Source organism: Urocitellus parryii, chromosome 3 (genome assembly GCF_045843805.1).
Source record: "Urocitellus parryii isolate mUroPar1 chromosome 3, mUroPar1.hap1, whole genome shotgun sequence".
NCBI lineage: Eukaryota > Metazoa > Chordata > Mammalia > Rodentia > Sciuridae > Urocitellus > Urocitellus parryii.
In genome coordinates this window covers 42886278-42903942 of record NC_135533.1, presented here as the reverse complement: position 1 = coordinate 42903942, position 17665 = coordinate 42886278, and the positions used below count along the sequence as shown (strand labels likewise).

At 36.2% G+C, this 17665-nt stretch overlaps 1 protein-coding gene across 1 annotated transcript in view; it reads left to right on the top strand.

Annotated features, from left to right (window-relative positions):
• The window catches only part of Cttnbp2 (cortactin binding protein 2), a 140655-nt gene that overhangs the window by 58795 nt on the left and 64195 nt on the right, over positions 1-17665 (top strand). The window contains exons 4-5 of the mRNA XM_026410553.2: positions 8740-10369; positions 16555-16758. Of these exons, the coding sequence (XP_026266338.2) occupies positions 8740-10369; positions 16555-16758 (1834 nt within the window). The remainder of the gene's footprint in view (positions 1-8739; positions 10370-16554; positions 16759-17665) is intronic.

The window sequence follows — 17665 nt, the reverse complement described above, 5'->3', positions numbered from 1 at the left end:
CATGTGCTTTAAGAGACTTGTTAAGGAAGTCAGTTCCTGAGCCAACGTATTAGAGTGTTGAGCCTACATTTTCTTCTAGACAGTTCAGGGTTTCTGGTCTAATTCCTAGGTCTTTGATACAATTTTGAGTTTTGCGCAGAGTAAAACATAGGGGTTAAATTTCATTCTATAACCGATTGATTTCCAGTTTTTCCAGCACCATTTGTTTAAAAGGCTCTCTTTTCTTCAGTGTATGTTTTTGGCCCTTTTGTCAAGTATGAGATAAAAGTATTTATCTGGACTTGTCTCTGTGTCTTCCATTGTATTCCATTGGTCTTCATGCCTTTGCTGTGAATACCATGCTGTTCTTACTGCTGTAGCTATCTAGTATATAATTTGAGACATAGTATTGAACTGCCTCCGGCTTCACTTTTCTCATTAAGGGTTGCTTTGGTTATTCAATGAGTCACATCCCCAGCCCTTTTTATTATTTTTTAAATAATTTTTAAAAGGGTCTCACTAAGTTACTGAAAGCCTCATTACATTGCTGAGGCCGGTCTTGAACTTATGATCTTCCTGTCTCATCCTCCTGAGTTTTGTTTACTAATTTTTAAGGAAAAAATTTACATATGTCTTAAGAGTACACATTGATGAGTTTTGAAAGCAATCCTCCTAATAAGACACAGAATCTTTCCTTCACCACAGAAAGTTTCCTGGAGAAGCTGGGCACAGTAGTGTACACCTGTAATCCCAGTGATTCATGAGACATGAGGATCTCAAGTATGAGACCAGCTTTAGCAACATGGCAGAATAAGTTGCTGAAGAACTTCTCAGAATAAAAAGTGAAAAGAGCTGGGGATTGGGGATGTAACTCTGTGATAGAATGTTCCTGGATTCAATTCCCAGTACCAAGAGAGAAAGAATGTGAGGGAGGGAAGAAAGAAAAAAGAAATTTCCTAAAGGACTTACCTACTTACTCTCTGCCCCCAACTCAGGCAATCTCTAAAGACTAATTTTTCATCATAGGTTAGTTTTGCCTGTTCTAGAACTCAGGGAAATGAGGACTGTAGTTTTAAAGTGAATTCTTAAGTGCAGGGGTCTTCTAACCTTTTTTTTTTCTTTCAATGTTGTTTTGACAATTCTAGGTCCTTTGTACTTTCATTAAAAAATAAAATTAATTTGCTGATATCTCCAAAAATATGCAGAAATTGAAATTTTATTTAAACTTTACACTAATTTTGTGAGAATTGACATGATAAAAAAATTCAATCTTTCACCCCTCAAATATAGTATAAATTTCTCCATTTGCTTAGTTTTTAACTTCTCTTAGCAATCTGTTTTCTTATTTTCCAATGTAGTGGTCTTACAAGTCTTATTAGTTTTATTTCTATGTATTTTATTTTTTGAAGCTATTGTTCATCAAATTAAAAATTAAAAAAATAACTCTTCCAGATGTTTGTCATCAGTACACAGGTATTCTACTGATTTGTGTATATTAACATTGTATCCTATTGTCTTCTAAATTATTAATTCTAGCAGTTATTTCACACATTATACATGATTTGCTAAGTGAATAATCATGATACATGTAAATAGAACACATTTTACTTCTTCCCTTCCAAATACTTGCCATTCTGCCTGCCTACCTTTGGCTGGGTGACCCCCATCATCACAACAACTAGAGCCTCCAGTACAATGTCAGAAGTAGTGAGTGCTGGCCTCATTTTCTTCTTTCTTAGGGAGAAAATATTTGGCATTTCTTCATTAAATATAATGTTAGTTATGCTTTTTATAGATAACCATTTATATCCTTGAAATTTCATTCTATTATTTGTAGAAAGGTTTTTATCATGGATGGATGGGGTTTGGATTTTTTAAAATGGTATATCTGCATCTTTTGACATAATCATGTTTTTTTTTCTGTTAATTCTTTCAATACGATGAATTACATAGATTGATTTTTAAAAGTTAACACAACTTGTATTCCTGAAGTAAATCTTACAGAGTTACCATTTCATTACCCTTCTTACATGTCTCTGGGTTTGATTTGCTTGTTTTGCTAAGGGGTTTGAGTTTGTGTTCAGGAAGGTATTTTTTATGTTAATTAAGAATATAAATTTTGGGGTTTTGTATGAAAAATACTTTTGGTTTATAAAATTAATTGAAAATATTTCTTCCCCTTTTTTTGAAGGACTATGTACAAGTTTGGCTCCATTTCTCTTTAATATTTGGTAGACTTCACTAGTAAAGCCTTATAAGCTAGGAATTTTCTTTGGGGAAAAGTTTATAGTAGTAATTTCCATTTCTTTAAAAAACAAAGACAATTTCAATTTTCTGTCATTATATACTAATTCTGAAAGTTGTGTTTCAGAGAAATTTGATGTGTTTTAGATTTGTTGAATTTACTGGCACAAAGTTACATGTTATTATCCTTTTAATATTTGTTCATTCTGCTATGATATCCTCTCTGATTGCTGTTATTTGTAAACTTGTGTTTTTTCTGTTTCTTGATGTGTTTTTTAAGCTGCTTAAAAACATTATAGACTCTTTGATGAGCAATAGCTTTTGACTGTTATTTTTATATCATCTCTCTTTTATTTCATTGATTTCTTTTTAAATTTTTTTCTAATTATTTTGGATTTAATTTGTTCATCTTTTCCTAGCTTCTTAAAGTGAAACTTGGCTGATGGATTTGAGGTAACTCTTTTCATGTAAGCATGTCCAGCTGCCTGTAGGTGCTGTTTTCACTGCATCCTCCAAATTTGGTATATTGTATGTTTATTTTCATGTAGCTTGCAATATATTCCAGTCTCCTTTGTGATTTCCTCTTATACCTTGTACTATTTAGAAACAAGTTGTTTTACTTTTCAATCTTCAGTTTTCTTGATAGATTGTGCTTTATTTCTAATTCTGCTGTGGCCAGAGAACATATTCTGTAATATGTTTACCTTTTGAAATTTATAGGTAGTTTTAAGAACTCAGCAAGTGCATTTAAAAAGACTGCATCTTCTATAGTTTTCATGTATTCTGATCCATAAAATCAATGGCCAGGTGACTTTTATAAAGTTATTCAGCTTTGTATAGACTTAGGAATTATTTCAACCTAAGCTTTTTATTCATAAGAGAAAATTGTTAAGATTTGCCCATTACTTTCTTTACTTCTGGAAGTGTTTTAGAGTATTTTCCTTTTTATATTTATAAGTTCTTTTTATTTCTCAGACTGCTTTTAAGATTATTTTTATCTTTATTTGTAGCAGTTTTACTGTGCTGTACCTATGTATCCTTTTCTTGATATTTATCATGCTTTGGGATTGGTGAGCTTCCTGGATTTAATAGTTTGCCTTTTCACAAAATGTGTGGATTTGGGGGCCATTTTTCTTCTAAGATATTTCTTTTCCCATCCTATGTTCTTTTTTGGAAACTGTAATTACTAAGAATTGAGATCACTTTATATTGCCCTAGAGATCACTGAGGTGCTATTCATTTTTTTTCCGATCATTTTTTCCCCTGTGTTCTTTAAATTAGATACTTTCTTTTGCAGTATTTTAAAATTATTTTTCTTTTATTCTGTTCTCTCAAATGTGCTAAACCTATTTATTGAGTTATTTCATTTTAGATATTTTATGTTTTAGTTCTATATTTTTCCATTTGATGGTTTTATATTTCCTCTTCATCACTCATTTTGACCATTTTCTTCCTTCTTTCTTTCTTTCTTGGAATTTTAATTCTGGAGGGAAACATCTTATTGTCTCATGGTCATATGATTAGTTTCAAATACACTTCTCTTTCCCTTTTGGATTTTTCTTACATTCATATTTATTTCTAATAATAATTCTTAATCTTCAACTTGATGATATGACTGTATTTTCTTTGAAAATGGCTGCTCTAAGTTTTTATCTGCTAATTCAGATATAAATCACTTTGGGCCTGGCTTCTGTTGACTGCTTTTCTCTAGACTAGATCACTGGGGCTTTTTCTTAATATCTTTGCATATCTGATGTTTCTTTTTATCATTTTTCAGACATAATCCACTTGAATCAAACCGTGTAATATGATGTATTAAGAACTATGTAATGTTATGAACGACCAATAAAAAAAAAAAAGAAAAAAAAAAAAAAAAAAAGAATGACATAATACAGATACTGGATTCTGTTATCTTCTGAAAGATTTGTATTTTGTTTGAGTAAGCAGTTACCCTGATTAGATTCATAATTTTACACTCTGTCTCTCTGCAGCTTGTAACAGCCAAAATCTTTGCTCAGTTCCCTCGGCCATTCAGCAGCCACCTAGTCATTCTCTGTGTGGTCTGCACTGTTAATGTGTATTTCAAGAGTCAACCAAGGATGCTAGTGGAGTTTACTGTGGCAGCCCTCCTTCCATTGTTGCATTTTCTCATTCCTCAGGTAGATACAGGTGGTGCTTTGTGCTTAAGCCTCCGATTCCAGCACTACCAGGATAGAGAATGGCCACCAATTGAAAAGCTACACAAGGGCAAGTCTCACCCAATGCTATTGAGTTCTAATAGGAGGACTTACTCCTCTTACCATTTCCACTATGTTCATTACTTTCACAAGCCTTCAAATCATTATAGTTTGTTTCAAGGGCTAATAATTATTTTCTACAGGCAAATTATCTAGTAAACAATATTTTTCATTTTTGGGTAATGGAACATTCTCTGATACATGTTGTAATTGTCTAATTATACTCCTAAACAGGAGAGTGCAGTTTTATAAACAGAGAAAGTCCAAAGAAAGAAGAAACAAAAGATCAAAAACTAGATTGGTTATTTCAGAATTACTTTCCTTGTAAGGAGGGGGACAAGGGGACAGAACAACAGGAAAATACCTGGTTAGGTAATATCAGGTTGCTTCTTTTGTGTAGGAATTAAAGCAGAGTGATTTTCATGCCAATTGATACTGGCCTATTGGAGAAATTTGGCTGTTATCTCTCCAAAACTCTTTCTTGGAAAGTTAGATAAAGAGTTTCAGGTTAGTGATGTGGAGCTCTAGTGTGAGTGATTCCATTTTAGTATAGGAGCTAAGCCCCAAACAATGACCTCCTGCAATTTTCTTTGGTACATGCATGCTCTCATTTACTATTACAAAGTAATTACTATTATGCTCTATTGTGTAAACAAGGGAGCTATACAGAACCAATCTTCAGCATGGTAACTTATCAAGGTCACACAACTAAGAAGTTTGGGATCAAAACTTGATTTTACATCTCTTAGTCTCTTCAACACAAAATCTGTTTATTGCCAGAATAGTCAAGAAATACTTTATTATAATAATAATTTTTAAAGCATGGGAGTATAGGTTTATACCGAAGGAGCTTATAGAGAGCAGATATTTAATATTTATATAATGCAATGTGATTACTGCTGGAGCAGATCCTAGATGTGGCAAAAAAAAATGAAGTTTATTGTTAAAGGAAAGTCTAAGGTTGAACAGATAGAAACTGTTGTCCCTAAGATTGAAGAGAAGAGCATAGAGATTAGTTTGGCTATTAAAAAAGAAGAAGAAGAAAAAAGAAAAGAAAAAAAGTGAGCTTATTTAAGGAAGGACACAGGATGCAAAGAGGGAGTGAATTTGAATTGCCTTGATAAAGGACTCTGTGAAGGTAGACTGAGAGTCCTTTAAGTGGTCATTGGGTAAAGTTTGGGGGAAAGTGGCAAAGGTTTGAAATGTCCCCCAGAGTAAATGGTAGAGGAAACTAAACAGGTAGAATGACTGATGGCCAAAAGAATTATGGTTGCTTCTATAGTTTTCTATATATCACAGATAAGTAGAATTACTTTCCAATTTGAACTCTGTCTTCAATTTGATTCTAAAATATAAGATACCAGGCACAGTGGCACATGCCTATAATTCTAGCAACTCAGGTGGTCAAGGCAGAGGATCACAAGTTTCGAGGTCAGCCTCAGAAACTTAGCAAGACCCTGTCTCAAAATAAAATTTACAAATGAGATCAGGGCCTGGGGATATAGCTCAGTAATAGAGAGCTTGCCTAGCTTGTATGAGTCCCTGGGTTCAATTTCCAGGACTTCAGGAAAAAAAATGAAGTATGATGATCCATAGTGAAGAAATACCATTGGCAAAGTATGTGATATAGTGAGAAACACTTGAAGCAAGTAGAGTGGTGAGGGATCACTCTGGTTCTAACATTAACTAGCTGGATGGCATTAGGGAAATCACTAACTTGGCCTCTAGTTAGTTGTTTTGTTAAATAATCATAGCTCTTAAGATTCAACAACATATATATATTTTTTTCATCTTCAGAGACAAATTTTTATATTTCAAAAATAAGCATAAAATTGTCCTGGTTTGTGCTTTTTCTTACATTGCCATAAGACTTTTTTGGTTGAGATTAACATAAATTATTGTTGTTATTATCCTTTAATCATCAAATTTTTGATGTACCTATATGAATAAAATATGCATATGTTATGTGACTGCACTAACTGATTCCCAGGTTCTACCTTATCTACTTATAAAGTCACCCCAGAATTTTATGCAGTAGAATAAACTGAATGTGTCATCATTCCTGAGAAATTATCTATATTTCTAATAATCTGTATGATATCTATTTGTCAATGCCATTCAGTAATTGCTTCAAAGCAGGAAGCACCCCAGCACATATAAGTAATATCTCTCACCCCTAGTTTCTCAGTGAGACATTTTCTCCTTTTGATCCCACGACTGACCAAGGGTAATAGAGTAGAGGATTTTCATAGCAAAGGTACATGCTCAGAAACTATGGATCATGGCAGTGTCCCATTCCTCTATTATCGATGTTTATAATCTGACTTCAGTAAATACTGACTCTTTAGAGAACACGTTACAGATTCTGCCAGACCCCTACAATAAAGTGAGGATTGAAATAAAGTCAGTTGTACAACTTCTATATCTATAGAAATCACATTTACACTATCAGAAGTGTGTGATAGCATTGTATCTGAAAAAAAATGTATGAAATATAAAAACACTTCACTGCAAATAAATGCTAAGTAATCTGAACTTTTGGAAGAATGGTGCCAATAGCCTAGTTCAGTGCTGAATTGCCACACACCTTCAATTTGTTAAAAAAAAAAAACAGCTAAACAAACAAAAAACCTATCTGTGCAGCAGAGTACAATAAAAAATAAAATGGGGTCTCCCTGCATGTCTAGAGGAAAAAGAAAATTCTTCCCTCTCTTTAACCAGGTAGATCTACTTTAATGTTTATGAACCATAAAGCCTTTTGTGGACCACCAGTAGAAAGTGTTTTAGCTGGGCAGCTGAAGCATGTGGGCCAATATAATTACTGCATCTGGCTGGAGATGTGTCCTTTGTGGTTTGTAACCTCTTGATAGATGTGAGAACGCCATAAGCCATAAGACTGTGTTAGAACATAGCTGTAAGACTGTCCACGTGCCCAGAACATCTGATAGTGTTTGGACATTTGTTATTTCTGTGGAACTATGTTCTTTCATCTATTCAACAATTTAAGCACTGCTGAATGCCAGCCACTGTTCTAGGTCTTGGGTACACACCAAAGAAGTCACAATCCCTGTTCCCCCAAAGTCACATTCTATGAGTCCAGATAGGTAATGAATAGGGGTGATAGGTACATTGGGGGGCAGGGACTGCTCTTTTCACAAGAGGGAGGAGAAGAGGCCTCACTGTAAAGTTGAAAGTTGAGCAAAGGCCTGAGGGAAAGAAAGGAGCCAGGCTTTTGTGCTATTAGTTGCTTTTGTTAGTACTAGAAAACCTCATCTGGAGAGGGAAAGGTGTTTAAAAGCTCCCTAACTTCATCAATTAGAACTAAGATGTTTCTTTGCTGGAAGCAGAAAGCCTAAGGGTCTGTGGCTTGATGAACCTTTAGCACCTTTTTGTGAATGAAAAGGCAGAGAGAGCCCCAAGTGTGGGCAGCCTGATGAGTAGGGAAGGGCTGGAGTTCTGCCCCACATCCTACTGCTCCTGTGTATAGTACACACCCTTAGTGTGGGACTGCCTCAGGCAGATGCATGGTGGGATTCTTTGTGGATTCTTAGAGGACAACAAGGTCAAAGACCCTGAGGCAGAACCTTGTTCAAGAATCCCTAGGGAGGCCTCAGAGGTAGCTAAATAGAGAGCAGGAGTAAGTAAGACACAGGGTAAGACTTTAGGTTTACTCACATTGATTTTAGTGCTGATCAAATGATTCTTTAGCTCTCTATTGTTTTCAAAAACTCAATATATGATTTTATAAGATTTCTGCAATAACCTATCATAAGAATCTCAGGTTAAATTACTTAACTAAGTAATACAATTAATAAATACAGGAGCTTAAAATTTAACTGAAGTTCTCTGTTTTCAGCCTTTTTCACAATCAGTTCAGCCTCAAAGATTGGGTAGTCATTTTAAAGCATTGAACCTTGTTTAATTTTTTTTAATATCATCAGTTCCTTCGTAGAGCTCTGTTTTTAAAAAACAAAACTTTCTGAATTCTGCAATTCAAAGCATCTGGTTATTCTTATTTTTCTATAGTTGACTTTAACAGGTTAAAACAATTCTATTGTAGCCCTAAATGTTTTTCATAGTCATTTATAGCTGTTTTCTCATTTTAATGGAGCTTTAAAAGTGTTGTCTTTTTACAACAGCACATTTTGAAACTGTGGCATTTTTACTAACACAAACCATCCAATAGTTAGAAAATCAATTAGTGTCTCCTAAGATGCTCTTCTGTGATTAAAAGTCTATCCCATTTATTAATCTGAGTTTCCCTATGAATATCTTCCAGCTCGAAATGGAAAAGCTTCAGCTGCAAGCCCTGGAGCAGGAGCACAAGAAGCTGACTGCCCGCCTTGAGGAGGAGCGGGGTAAGAACAAGCACGTGGTCCTGATGCTGCTGAAGGAGTGCAAGCAGCTCTCAGGCAAAGTCATAGAGGAGGCACAGAAGCTGGAAGAAGTCATGGCTAAACTGGAAGAGGAGAAGAAGAAAATGAACGAATTAGAAGAGGAACTCTCCACTGAGAAACGGAGAAGCACAGAAATGGAAGCTCAGATGGAAAAACAACTCTCTGAGTTTGATACAGAACGGGAACAGCTGCGTGCCAAGCTGAGCCGAGAAGAAGCACACACCACTGACCTCAAAGAGGAGATAGACAAGATGAAGAAGATGATTGAGCAACTGAAAAGGGGAAGTGACAGCAAACCAAGCCTCTCTCTCCCACGAAAGACAAAAGATAGGCGTTTGGTTTCCATATCTGTGGGAACAGAGGGACCTGTGACAAGGTCTGTTGCTTGCCAGACAGACCTAGTGACAGAAAGCACTGACCACGTGAAGAAGTTGCCTTTGACTGTACCTGCAAAGCCCTCCACAGTTTCTGCAAATGCAAAAGGGAATGTGTGTACCAATGCCACATTGGTCAGACCAGGTATTGACAGGCAGGCTTCCCATGGTGACTTGATGGGCTCCTCTCTGCCCACAGTTCCACCTCCAAGTACAAGCAGAATTGAGGAGAATGGACCGAGCACTGGCTCAACACCTGATCTAACAAGTAGCACACCCTCAGTTCCCAGTAGCGCTGCCCCTCTCACTGCTCAGACACCAGGCACAGCTCCTCAGAATTCCTCGCAGACTCCACCTATGCACAGTTTACATTCACCATGTGCCAATGCATCTTTGCATCCAGGTCTAAACCCAAGAATCCAAGCAGCTAGATTTAGATTTCAGGGTAATGCTAATGACCCAGATCAAAATGGAAATACTACCCAAAGTCCTCCATCAAGAGATGTCTCTCCTACAAGTCGTGACAACCTAGTGGCCAAGCAACTAGCTCGGAATACCGTGACCCAAGCACTGTCAAGATTTACAAGCCCTCAAGCGGGTCCTCCCCCCAGACCTGGAATGTCCCCCACGGGGGATGGTGGCACCCACTCTGCTGTCGGTCGGACAGGTTTAAAGACTCCTGGTGTAGCACGAGTTGACAGAGGAAATCCTCCTCCTATCCCTCCAAAAAAGCCAGGGCTCTCCCAAACTCCTTCTCCGCCACACCCCCAACTCAAGGTTATTATGGATAGCAGCAGGGCCTCGAATGCAGGAGCCAAAGTTGATAACAAAATTGTGGCTTCATCTCCCTCCAGTTTGCCCCAAGGGAACAGGGTAATAAATGAGGAGAACCTCCCTAAATCATCCTCCCCTCAGCTGCCACCAAAACCATCCATAGATTTAACTGTGGCACCCGCAGGCTGTGCTGTCTCAGCCCTGGCCACGTCTCAGGTGGGTGCCTGGCCTGCTGAAACCCCCGGACAGAACCAACCTGCATGTTCCGACAGCTCCCTTGTCATTCCCACCACCACTGCCTCTTGCTCTTCCATAAACCCTGTTAGTGCTTCATCCTCAGACAGCCTCCTGGTAACAGCATCAGGTAAAGGGATTGACTATTCCAACCTCTTTTAAGAACATGGCCTGTCTTCTCTCTTGCCTTCATTTCCTTCATATTGCCTTAAAACTTTTTTAATTTAATTTTTTTTTCTTCTTTCCTTTTTGTAATTTTCTTTGAAGGCTCCAGGGTATGGTGATTCATCTTGCTCTATGAATTGAGGTTTCATTATGCACAGTGCTTTCTTCTTTTAAAATAACCTGAAAATAGTGGTTTGAAGCACAAGAAGGCCATTAATTTAGAGAGACTAAAACATTTCCATGGGAGGAAAGCATATCCCTTCTTATTAAATATTTATCTCACAGGATCTCAGTATTAATGGATCATCAGACAGTTCGTGTTCAATTCTGTCCCTTCTGGGATGACATTAAAAAATCCTTTTAAGTCCTTACTAACACTATTCGGATTATCAAATTGATTAGATTTGTTCTGTAATTGGTACATTCTGAGTTTTAATATCAGTTTGGTATTAAGTTTTTTTTTTTTTCTTGTCCTCAAAAATGGAGTGTGAATGTTTTTAAAATCTCTGTTCTAAGTTTAGGTTATTTCAGAAGCCATTTACCCTGTTTGAAGCTATCATCTTCCAACACTAGAGCACAGATGGATAACAGCACGTGGGCATATTAGAGAAGGTTTCCATTACAGCTGGGGTTTGTGAAGTCACTGACTCTGGGAATGATGAACAAAGAAGAACTAGATTATTTCCCTTATGTTGTAGGTTGCTAGCTGAAGCATTGCTTTGTATTGGCATGACCAGATTAGTTTTGTTTATTTTTGGTTTTGTTTTTGCAGTGCTGGGGATGGAACCAGGGTCTTTCACATGCTAAGCAAGAGCTCTACCACTTCCTTAAGCTCCAGCCTGCATTAGTTCTTTGTTGGGCAAATGTGTGGTTCTGCAACAATTTTACCATGTCAAGTTTTGTTGACATTTCAGAGAAGTCTCCTACCAGTCATCTTAGTAGTTGCCACTTTTCCTTTAAAAATTAAAGGAGAGTTTGAAAAGTATCTCATTTAAAACTTAAGAGTAGAAATTTGAGAAACAGGCACACTATACTTGTTGATTATCAGGTAATGAGGTCAATACACCAGAACTTATTTATCCCGTTATAAATAGTCTACTTGAAATTAAAGTCTTTGACAGGCTACATCCATATTTCAAGGAGTACAATTGAAAATTGGAAACAGCATTTTAAGTTACTCAGATCTGTGTTGGCTCTGCCATTTAAACTGCATTTGGGGTGATTTTTTTCCACACTGAGCACATTTTCTCTTCCTTAATGTGAAATTTATACTACTCATGGGGAGAGTGGTTGTTAGGAAGATCAGAAATGTCACAGAGCATGACATTGAGCCTGGAAAAGCATAAGTGGTCAGTGAACAGAGGTGATCTTAACTGCCATGGTGGTGGTGGTATTTCCAGCATTTGAGGGAATTTGTTTTAGAATAGACGTTAGTATATTTTTGTGATGTCTTTTATAGACATTAAACATTCCATGTTTTTCATCCAAAATAATATTGTTCCTCACGGACTGTAATAATGTTGGCTACTTGTCACAAATTAAATCTAATCTCAGAACAAGGATTTTTCTACCATTCAGAAGAATTTCTACCAGAGAATATGCTGTAATATCTTTAGGTTGTTGTAAAATTCTAGTTCCAGAAACATTTGGAGCAGTGGCAGATCTTTATCATAACTGCACAGATTGTGAACACATTCCACATACATAAATTTCGCCAGTGTTTTGTTTTGTTTTGTTCTGGTACTGGGAATTTAACCCAGGGACATTGTCACTGAGTTGCATCCCCATTACTTTGTTTTTTTCATTTTGAGACAGTCTTGAGAAGTTGTTTAGGGCCTCACTAAGTGGCTAAGGTTGGCCTTGAACTTGTGATCCTCCTGTCTATTCTTTGATACTGTGAGGCTCTGCCAATTGTTGCCTATGCTCTTGGGCCTAACACTGAGGCCCTTTGTTTCCAGCAGAGAAGCTTTAAAACCAACATTTATGACTGAGGAGCATTTGGTCAGCAGGATTTTAAGTTTTCAAAGATGGAGAACTCTTATTAATTTGTTGTATATTTGTGGAATTTGGGATAGAGTTACCAGAACCATTCTAAAAAGTGTTCTTTGCTTGTGTTCAGAAAGCCAAAGAGAATATAAATAGTAGTTCCAATGAAATACCATTGAGGATATGTGAAACAGGTTCCTTGTTTTCTGTTTTCTTTGCAATTTGGTCAAGTATTCTCAGAACTTTGCAGGATTACCTTTGGTGGAATAACAGGTTTCTGCACCATTCAGTCACCAGATGTGGCTTCTTAGGGGAGAGGAAAGGCATTGGAGGTCTTCAGTCTTTCAGCCAAGTCTACACTGAGCACCTTCTGTTTGGGGGTTGAAAACAACGTTATTGCACTTAGATAATGGGGGTGTTTAACTGTGTACACTGTAGATGTAGGTCAGCCTGAACTTTCCAAATGATATATAGGATTTCAACTCTGCATCCCATTTAGATTCCCCCACAACCATCCCTGTGGTGCTGGGGATCAAACCCAGGACCTTATGCATGCAAGGCGAGTTCTCTGTCACTGAGCTACACCCCTAGACCAGATGCCCCATTTCTTGCCACCACAACCATTGCAACTTAGAAGCACCCAAACTCTCTGCATCCTGCTTCTTAACCTGGCTGTGCCTGGGCGAGCTTGTGCCTCTCCAGGCCATAAGCCCGTTGGAGGGTATTAACCTTCTAAACATCCACTAATGCCATTGTAGTTGTGAGGAGCAGGGAATAGGGACAAAGTACCACTGCCAAATACCTGCCAGGTGTCTGTTCCCATTTCCATGATCAAACATGTACTTTATTGAGTATAAGAAGGCAGAATTAGTCCATTTCTACCCCTTTTTGGGTATCACTGGGCAGAGCAAATTCTCTCTGAAATATTAGCTTTGTCATCTAAAATTGAAAGCCACTAAGTCAAAAAATTATAGTACCAAAGGATATCTTAAGCTTGCCTGATGAATTTTAAAACAACAGTTCACTGCCTCTCCCTCCTTGGAGAAATGCTAGATCCTATGATCTTTCAAACACTCAAATCCTGGGTGTCCTGTCAGCTTCTGCCTGTGACAGTTAAAACTAAGTTAAAGCCCAGAGGAGGACTGACTGGAATGACACAAATTACCATTTTAATGGATTGCATTGTAAAATACCCAAATCCTGCTGGCAACTTTTATGGCCAAATGTTAAATTTTAAAATAGCGTTTTAAATTCTAAATGAATTAGAATGTCTTGTTCCTTCTGAACTTGTCAAATGAACACATTTGAGTTAGATGAACAGAAGCCTAAACTGGAAGGCACTCGAGGCAGCTGAGTTCCCATACCCTTGGAATTTTCTTTTCTGTTTTCTTTTTGTTATTACTGTTTATTTGGCACATTTTGTTGAATTTGGTTTAGAATTTTTTTTCTTTAGTTAAACATGTATCTTAAAAATTATTCTCATGTACGATTGGCTTGAAGGCTAAACCAGAATACAAGAAATGTCTAGGCTGTGACATTAACCTTCTCCACCCTCTGAAGCTGATGCCAGAAGCTGTTCTCAACATCTCTTTCCTCTGCCATTGCATGTTCTCTGTTCCCTCCATGATGTATTGTGCCCAGTGCTTACCCTCACTAACATCTGAGACACTGTAAAGCTGAATGCCTCTTTCTAACATCATTAGAGTAGCTGTGTGAATATAGTTCTGTCACTACTAAACCAGTTAACCAAGTATTACCATTTTTATCCTTGTTTGGAATTTTAGGCAATATAGTCTTGTGGTGGTTTTAATTTATTTTTCCCATATTTATAGCAGGATTTATAAAAATAAGTCTGTGCTAGAGAAAATTGGAGAGGATAGTGAGCATCTAACATTTAAAGTTTAAGAATACATGGTATTTATAAGGCATTTTTTGTACAGATTTTTAAAATATCTTGAAGCTCTCTAAGAAAACAAAGATGCTGATTTGTCTTCCATAGTTTCATAGGATAGAATAAGAACTTGAAGACTCTTGAGTGGTCTAAAGAATGAGAAAATTTCTCAACATATATTCTCTTTCAGTTAACATTAAAATAGGATTTCTCAGGAAAGTATGTCCATAATTGATTATTTCTATGTATATATAAGATAGTTGAAAAATATATTGTCTCCTCCCAAAGCCTAGAATTGTGGTGGGAAAAAAAAAGAAAAATGAAAGCAAAAATAATAGCAAACTGTTCAATATACGCATGTAGGTGTTCATAAAAGGATAGCAATAACCATGACCCCATGGGTGAGATCTAGAGAGAGTGAGAATATGTGTGCATATGAATGTATGTGAGTCTGTGAGTCATTGTGAGAGTGTGTGAGAGTGTATGTGTTGGAGAAGCAGATTGATGCTGAAAGTGTGAGCCATGTTCCCTCCTTTCTGCAGAAGACAGTGGTGCGAAGCCTTGCTGTTGCCTGTATTTGCTTTACAAGGTTTCATTCCTTGGTGTTTATAACTTCTCTGTTTATCATCCATTTCTAATAAGTACTGATTTAATTTTTGTGGGCCTGTTTTTTTTGTTTGTTTGTTTTAAAGAAAATACAAAAGGTAAAATGTACCAGAGAAGAGCCTTCTTGTAAGTATGAAGTAAACATATTACTTTTGTAAGAAGACCTAATGAATGTCAATAGGAAAATAGCATTAAGTTTATATAAATATTTAATTGTATGAGCATTTTAATTTTGTCTGACACTACAGTCATAATAGGGTAAAATAATAAAGTTTTTATGGGCCCAAATAATTGATTATAAAGATATAATATCCAGCTTTTAATAAGCAGTGTAATATTGGTATGAATGGCTTTGTTTTATTTTGTAAGGCTTTTTAAAAAAAAAACTGAGAACTTTCTTTGATATGTACTTTCTTAATATTTATTAAAATAATCAAAGGCCCATAATTTAGGTTTTAATCATAATAATTGAGTATTATACACAAATTAATGTAAAGCATGTACCTAGAATGTTATCCTAATATTAATGCACAAGGGTAGAAAATATTCATCTATGTGTGTTTCCAAGTGGAATATAATACTGCATATGTGGAAAGTCCACCTCGAGCAGTGGATATGTGCCCATGTCCACAACATTACGTAGAGAGGTACTGGGGTTATATAAAGAGAAAACCAGAATGATTTATTTTGAAAATTCATTGTATTTAAGCCTAAAAGACACAAATACATAGATACCACATTAAATAAACATTTTTACTGTTTTTACAGCCTTTTGATCAAGGAAGAATTCAGAAACTTTTCCATACTATATGTAGCCGACTTCATACACTTAACAGATTCTCTTCTAAAGCTGCTAAATACTGATTAGAAATATCTAACCATGATAACTCATGACTTTTGTTTAAACTATATGATAGAGTGTCCTGTTTTGTTGGCTGGTTAAACAAATTTGTTAAACCTGTTGTAAAGATGGCCAGATGATACAGTCTTCAGAACTGTTATTGAATATTTGTGTTGGTGTATTCTAGATCCACTCATACCTATATATTTCCATTAGCTCTTAATAGTGAATAACAGTTAGCATCTGTTACTTTAATTCCCAACTAAGTGTACTCAAGGACTAAAAACAGACTCTTTGACAGTGTTAGGCCCATATTATTGGTTTGAATAAAATTTATAAGAGTAAGTATAAATTGGAAACATGGTTAAAAAAGGAAAATCTGTTTCTTGCCATCATTTCTACCTTAAGCCTAAAATTATCCGTTTTAGTTTTTCAGACGGATGTTGAAATTGAGGAATTCTTTACATCATTTTAAAATTAAAATTCTTCTGAAATGCAGAAGAGGAATTTAAACTTTTAAAATGTGACAGCCATCTTAGTTTTCTAAAACCAGTCATGACTTTAACACTTAACTGTGTAAGAATGATGACTTAAAATAATTCATCACCACATATGTTAATTTAATTAGCAGCAGATATAAGAGCTGAAATAACAGTACAGATTAGATTCATGCTAAGAAAATATTAACAGATTGATAATGTTAGAAACCACATAATGCTCTAGGAATACATGTTGCTATGTTTGTTTGTGTGATTCAGAAAGGAATGATAGTATCTGTATCCTGTCCTTGCTCCTACTCTCTAACGAAGGTCACTTTAACCTGCAGGCTGGTCACCCTCCCTAACCCCTTTGCTAATGAGTGGTGGTCCTGCCCCCCTGGCTGGCAGGCCCACCCTTCTTCAGCAAGCTGCTGCCCAGGGAAATGTCACTTTATTATCAATGCTGCTTAATGAAGAAGGACTGGACATTAATTACTCCTGTGAAGATGGCCATTCTGCCTTGTATTCTGCTGCTAAGAATGGACATACAGGTAAAAATGATGAGAGATTTTCATACCACAACTCATGCTTGCAGAAGGATGGAATGCCAATATCACTGGGAACCACTGTTATGAGACAAATGCTCATTTTGGCTTCAGTTTTCTCTTACAGGTAGTAATAGATTTTTTTTTACATGAGCTTTAATGTTTTAGAAACATTAAAGAATACAAATTGTAAGTTTCTTAATGTAAAGTTTTAACTGCAGCAGCTAATTAAAAGTGATCTTTGTTTTGTATACACTGAAATGCACATGTAGAAACTTGAGGTCAATTCATTTAAAAGCACATTTTAAAATAAAGTCATCCATCTGCAGTCACTTTGGTCAGAAATAAATGGCCCTAATTTGTCTGTTAGAAATACCTGATGTGGAAAAAAGTCAGAGCATCAGGGCTTTAGGGAATGCCACAGTGATGGAAAATTCTAGTAGTTAAAAAGAGTGATGGGTCTGAAATTGTTTAGTAGTAACAGTAGTTTATAGTTATTTGGACTTTTTTTCAGAGAACTGAGAAGTTATATAATTACAAATGACATATCCATGAAGACTGGGAATTATTCATGTTCTTTAAAATGCAAATCCTGTAGTTAAATATACTAAAACATATGGTAGTGCTGAAAAAGAAATAATTTGACTGCAAGTGCAAAAGTTAAAAGCGTTGCATATGTGAGCCATATGATTGTCGATTAATTCAGATAAATGGAAGATTCTGGTGAGCCAATAGTTCAGTAGTTTCAAAGTATTTTGAAATTATTCTTTGCTTCAAAAGCACTGTAGGGATTGTTTTTAATCTAAAGAAATTAAATCCATATCATAACATAAGGAACATAACAGGTCTTCCAGGAGATACTCGTTTCTAAGTTAGATGAAGTTCTCTTGGACTCTTATCCTCATTCATGTAG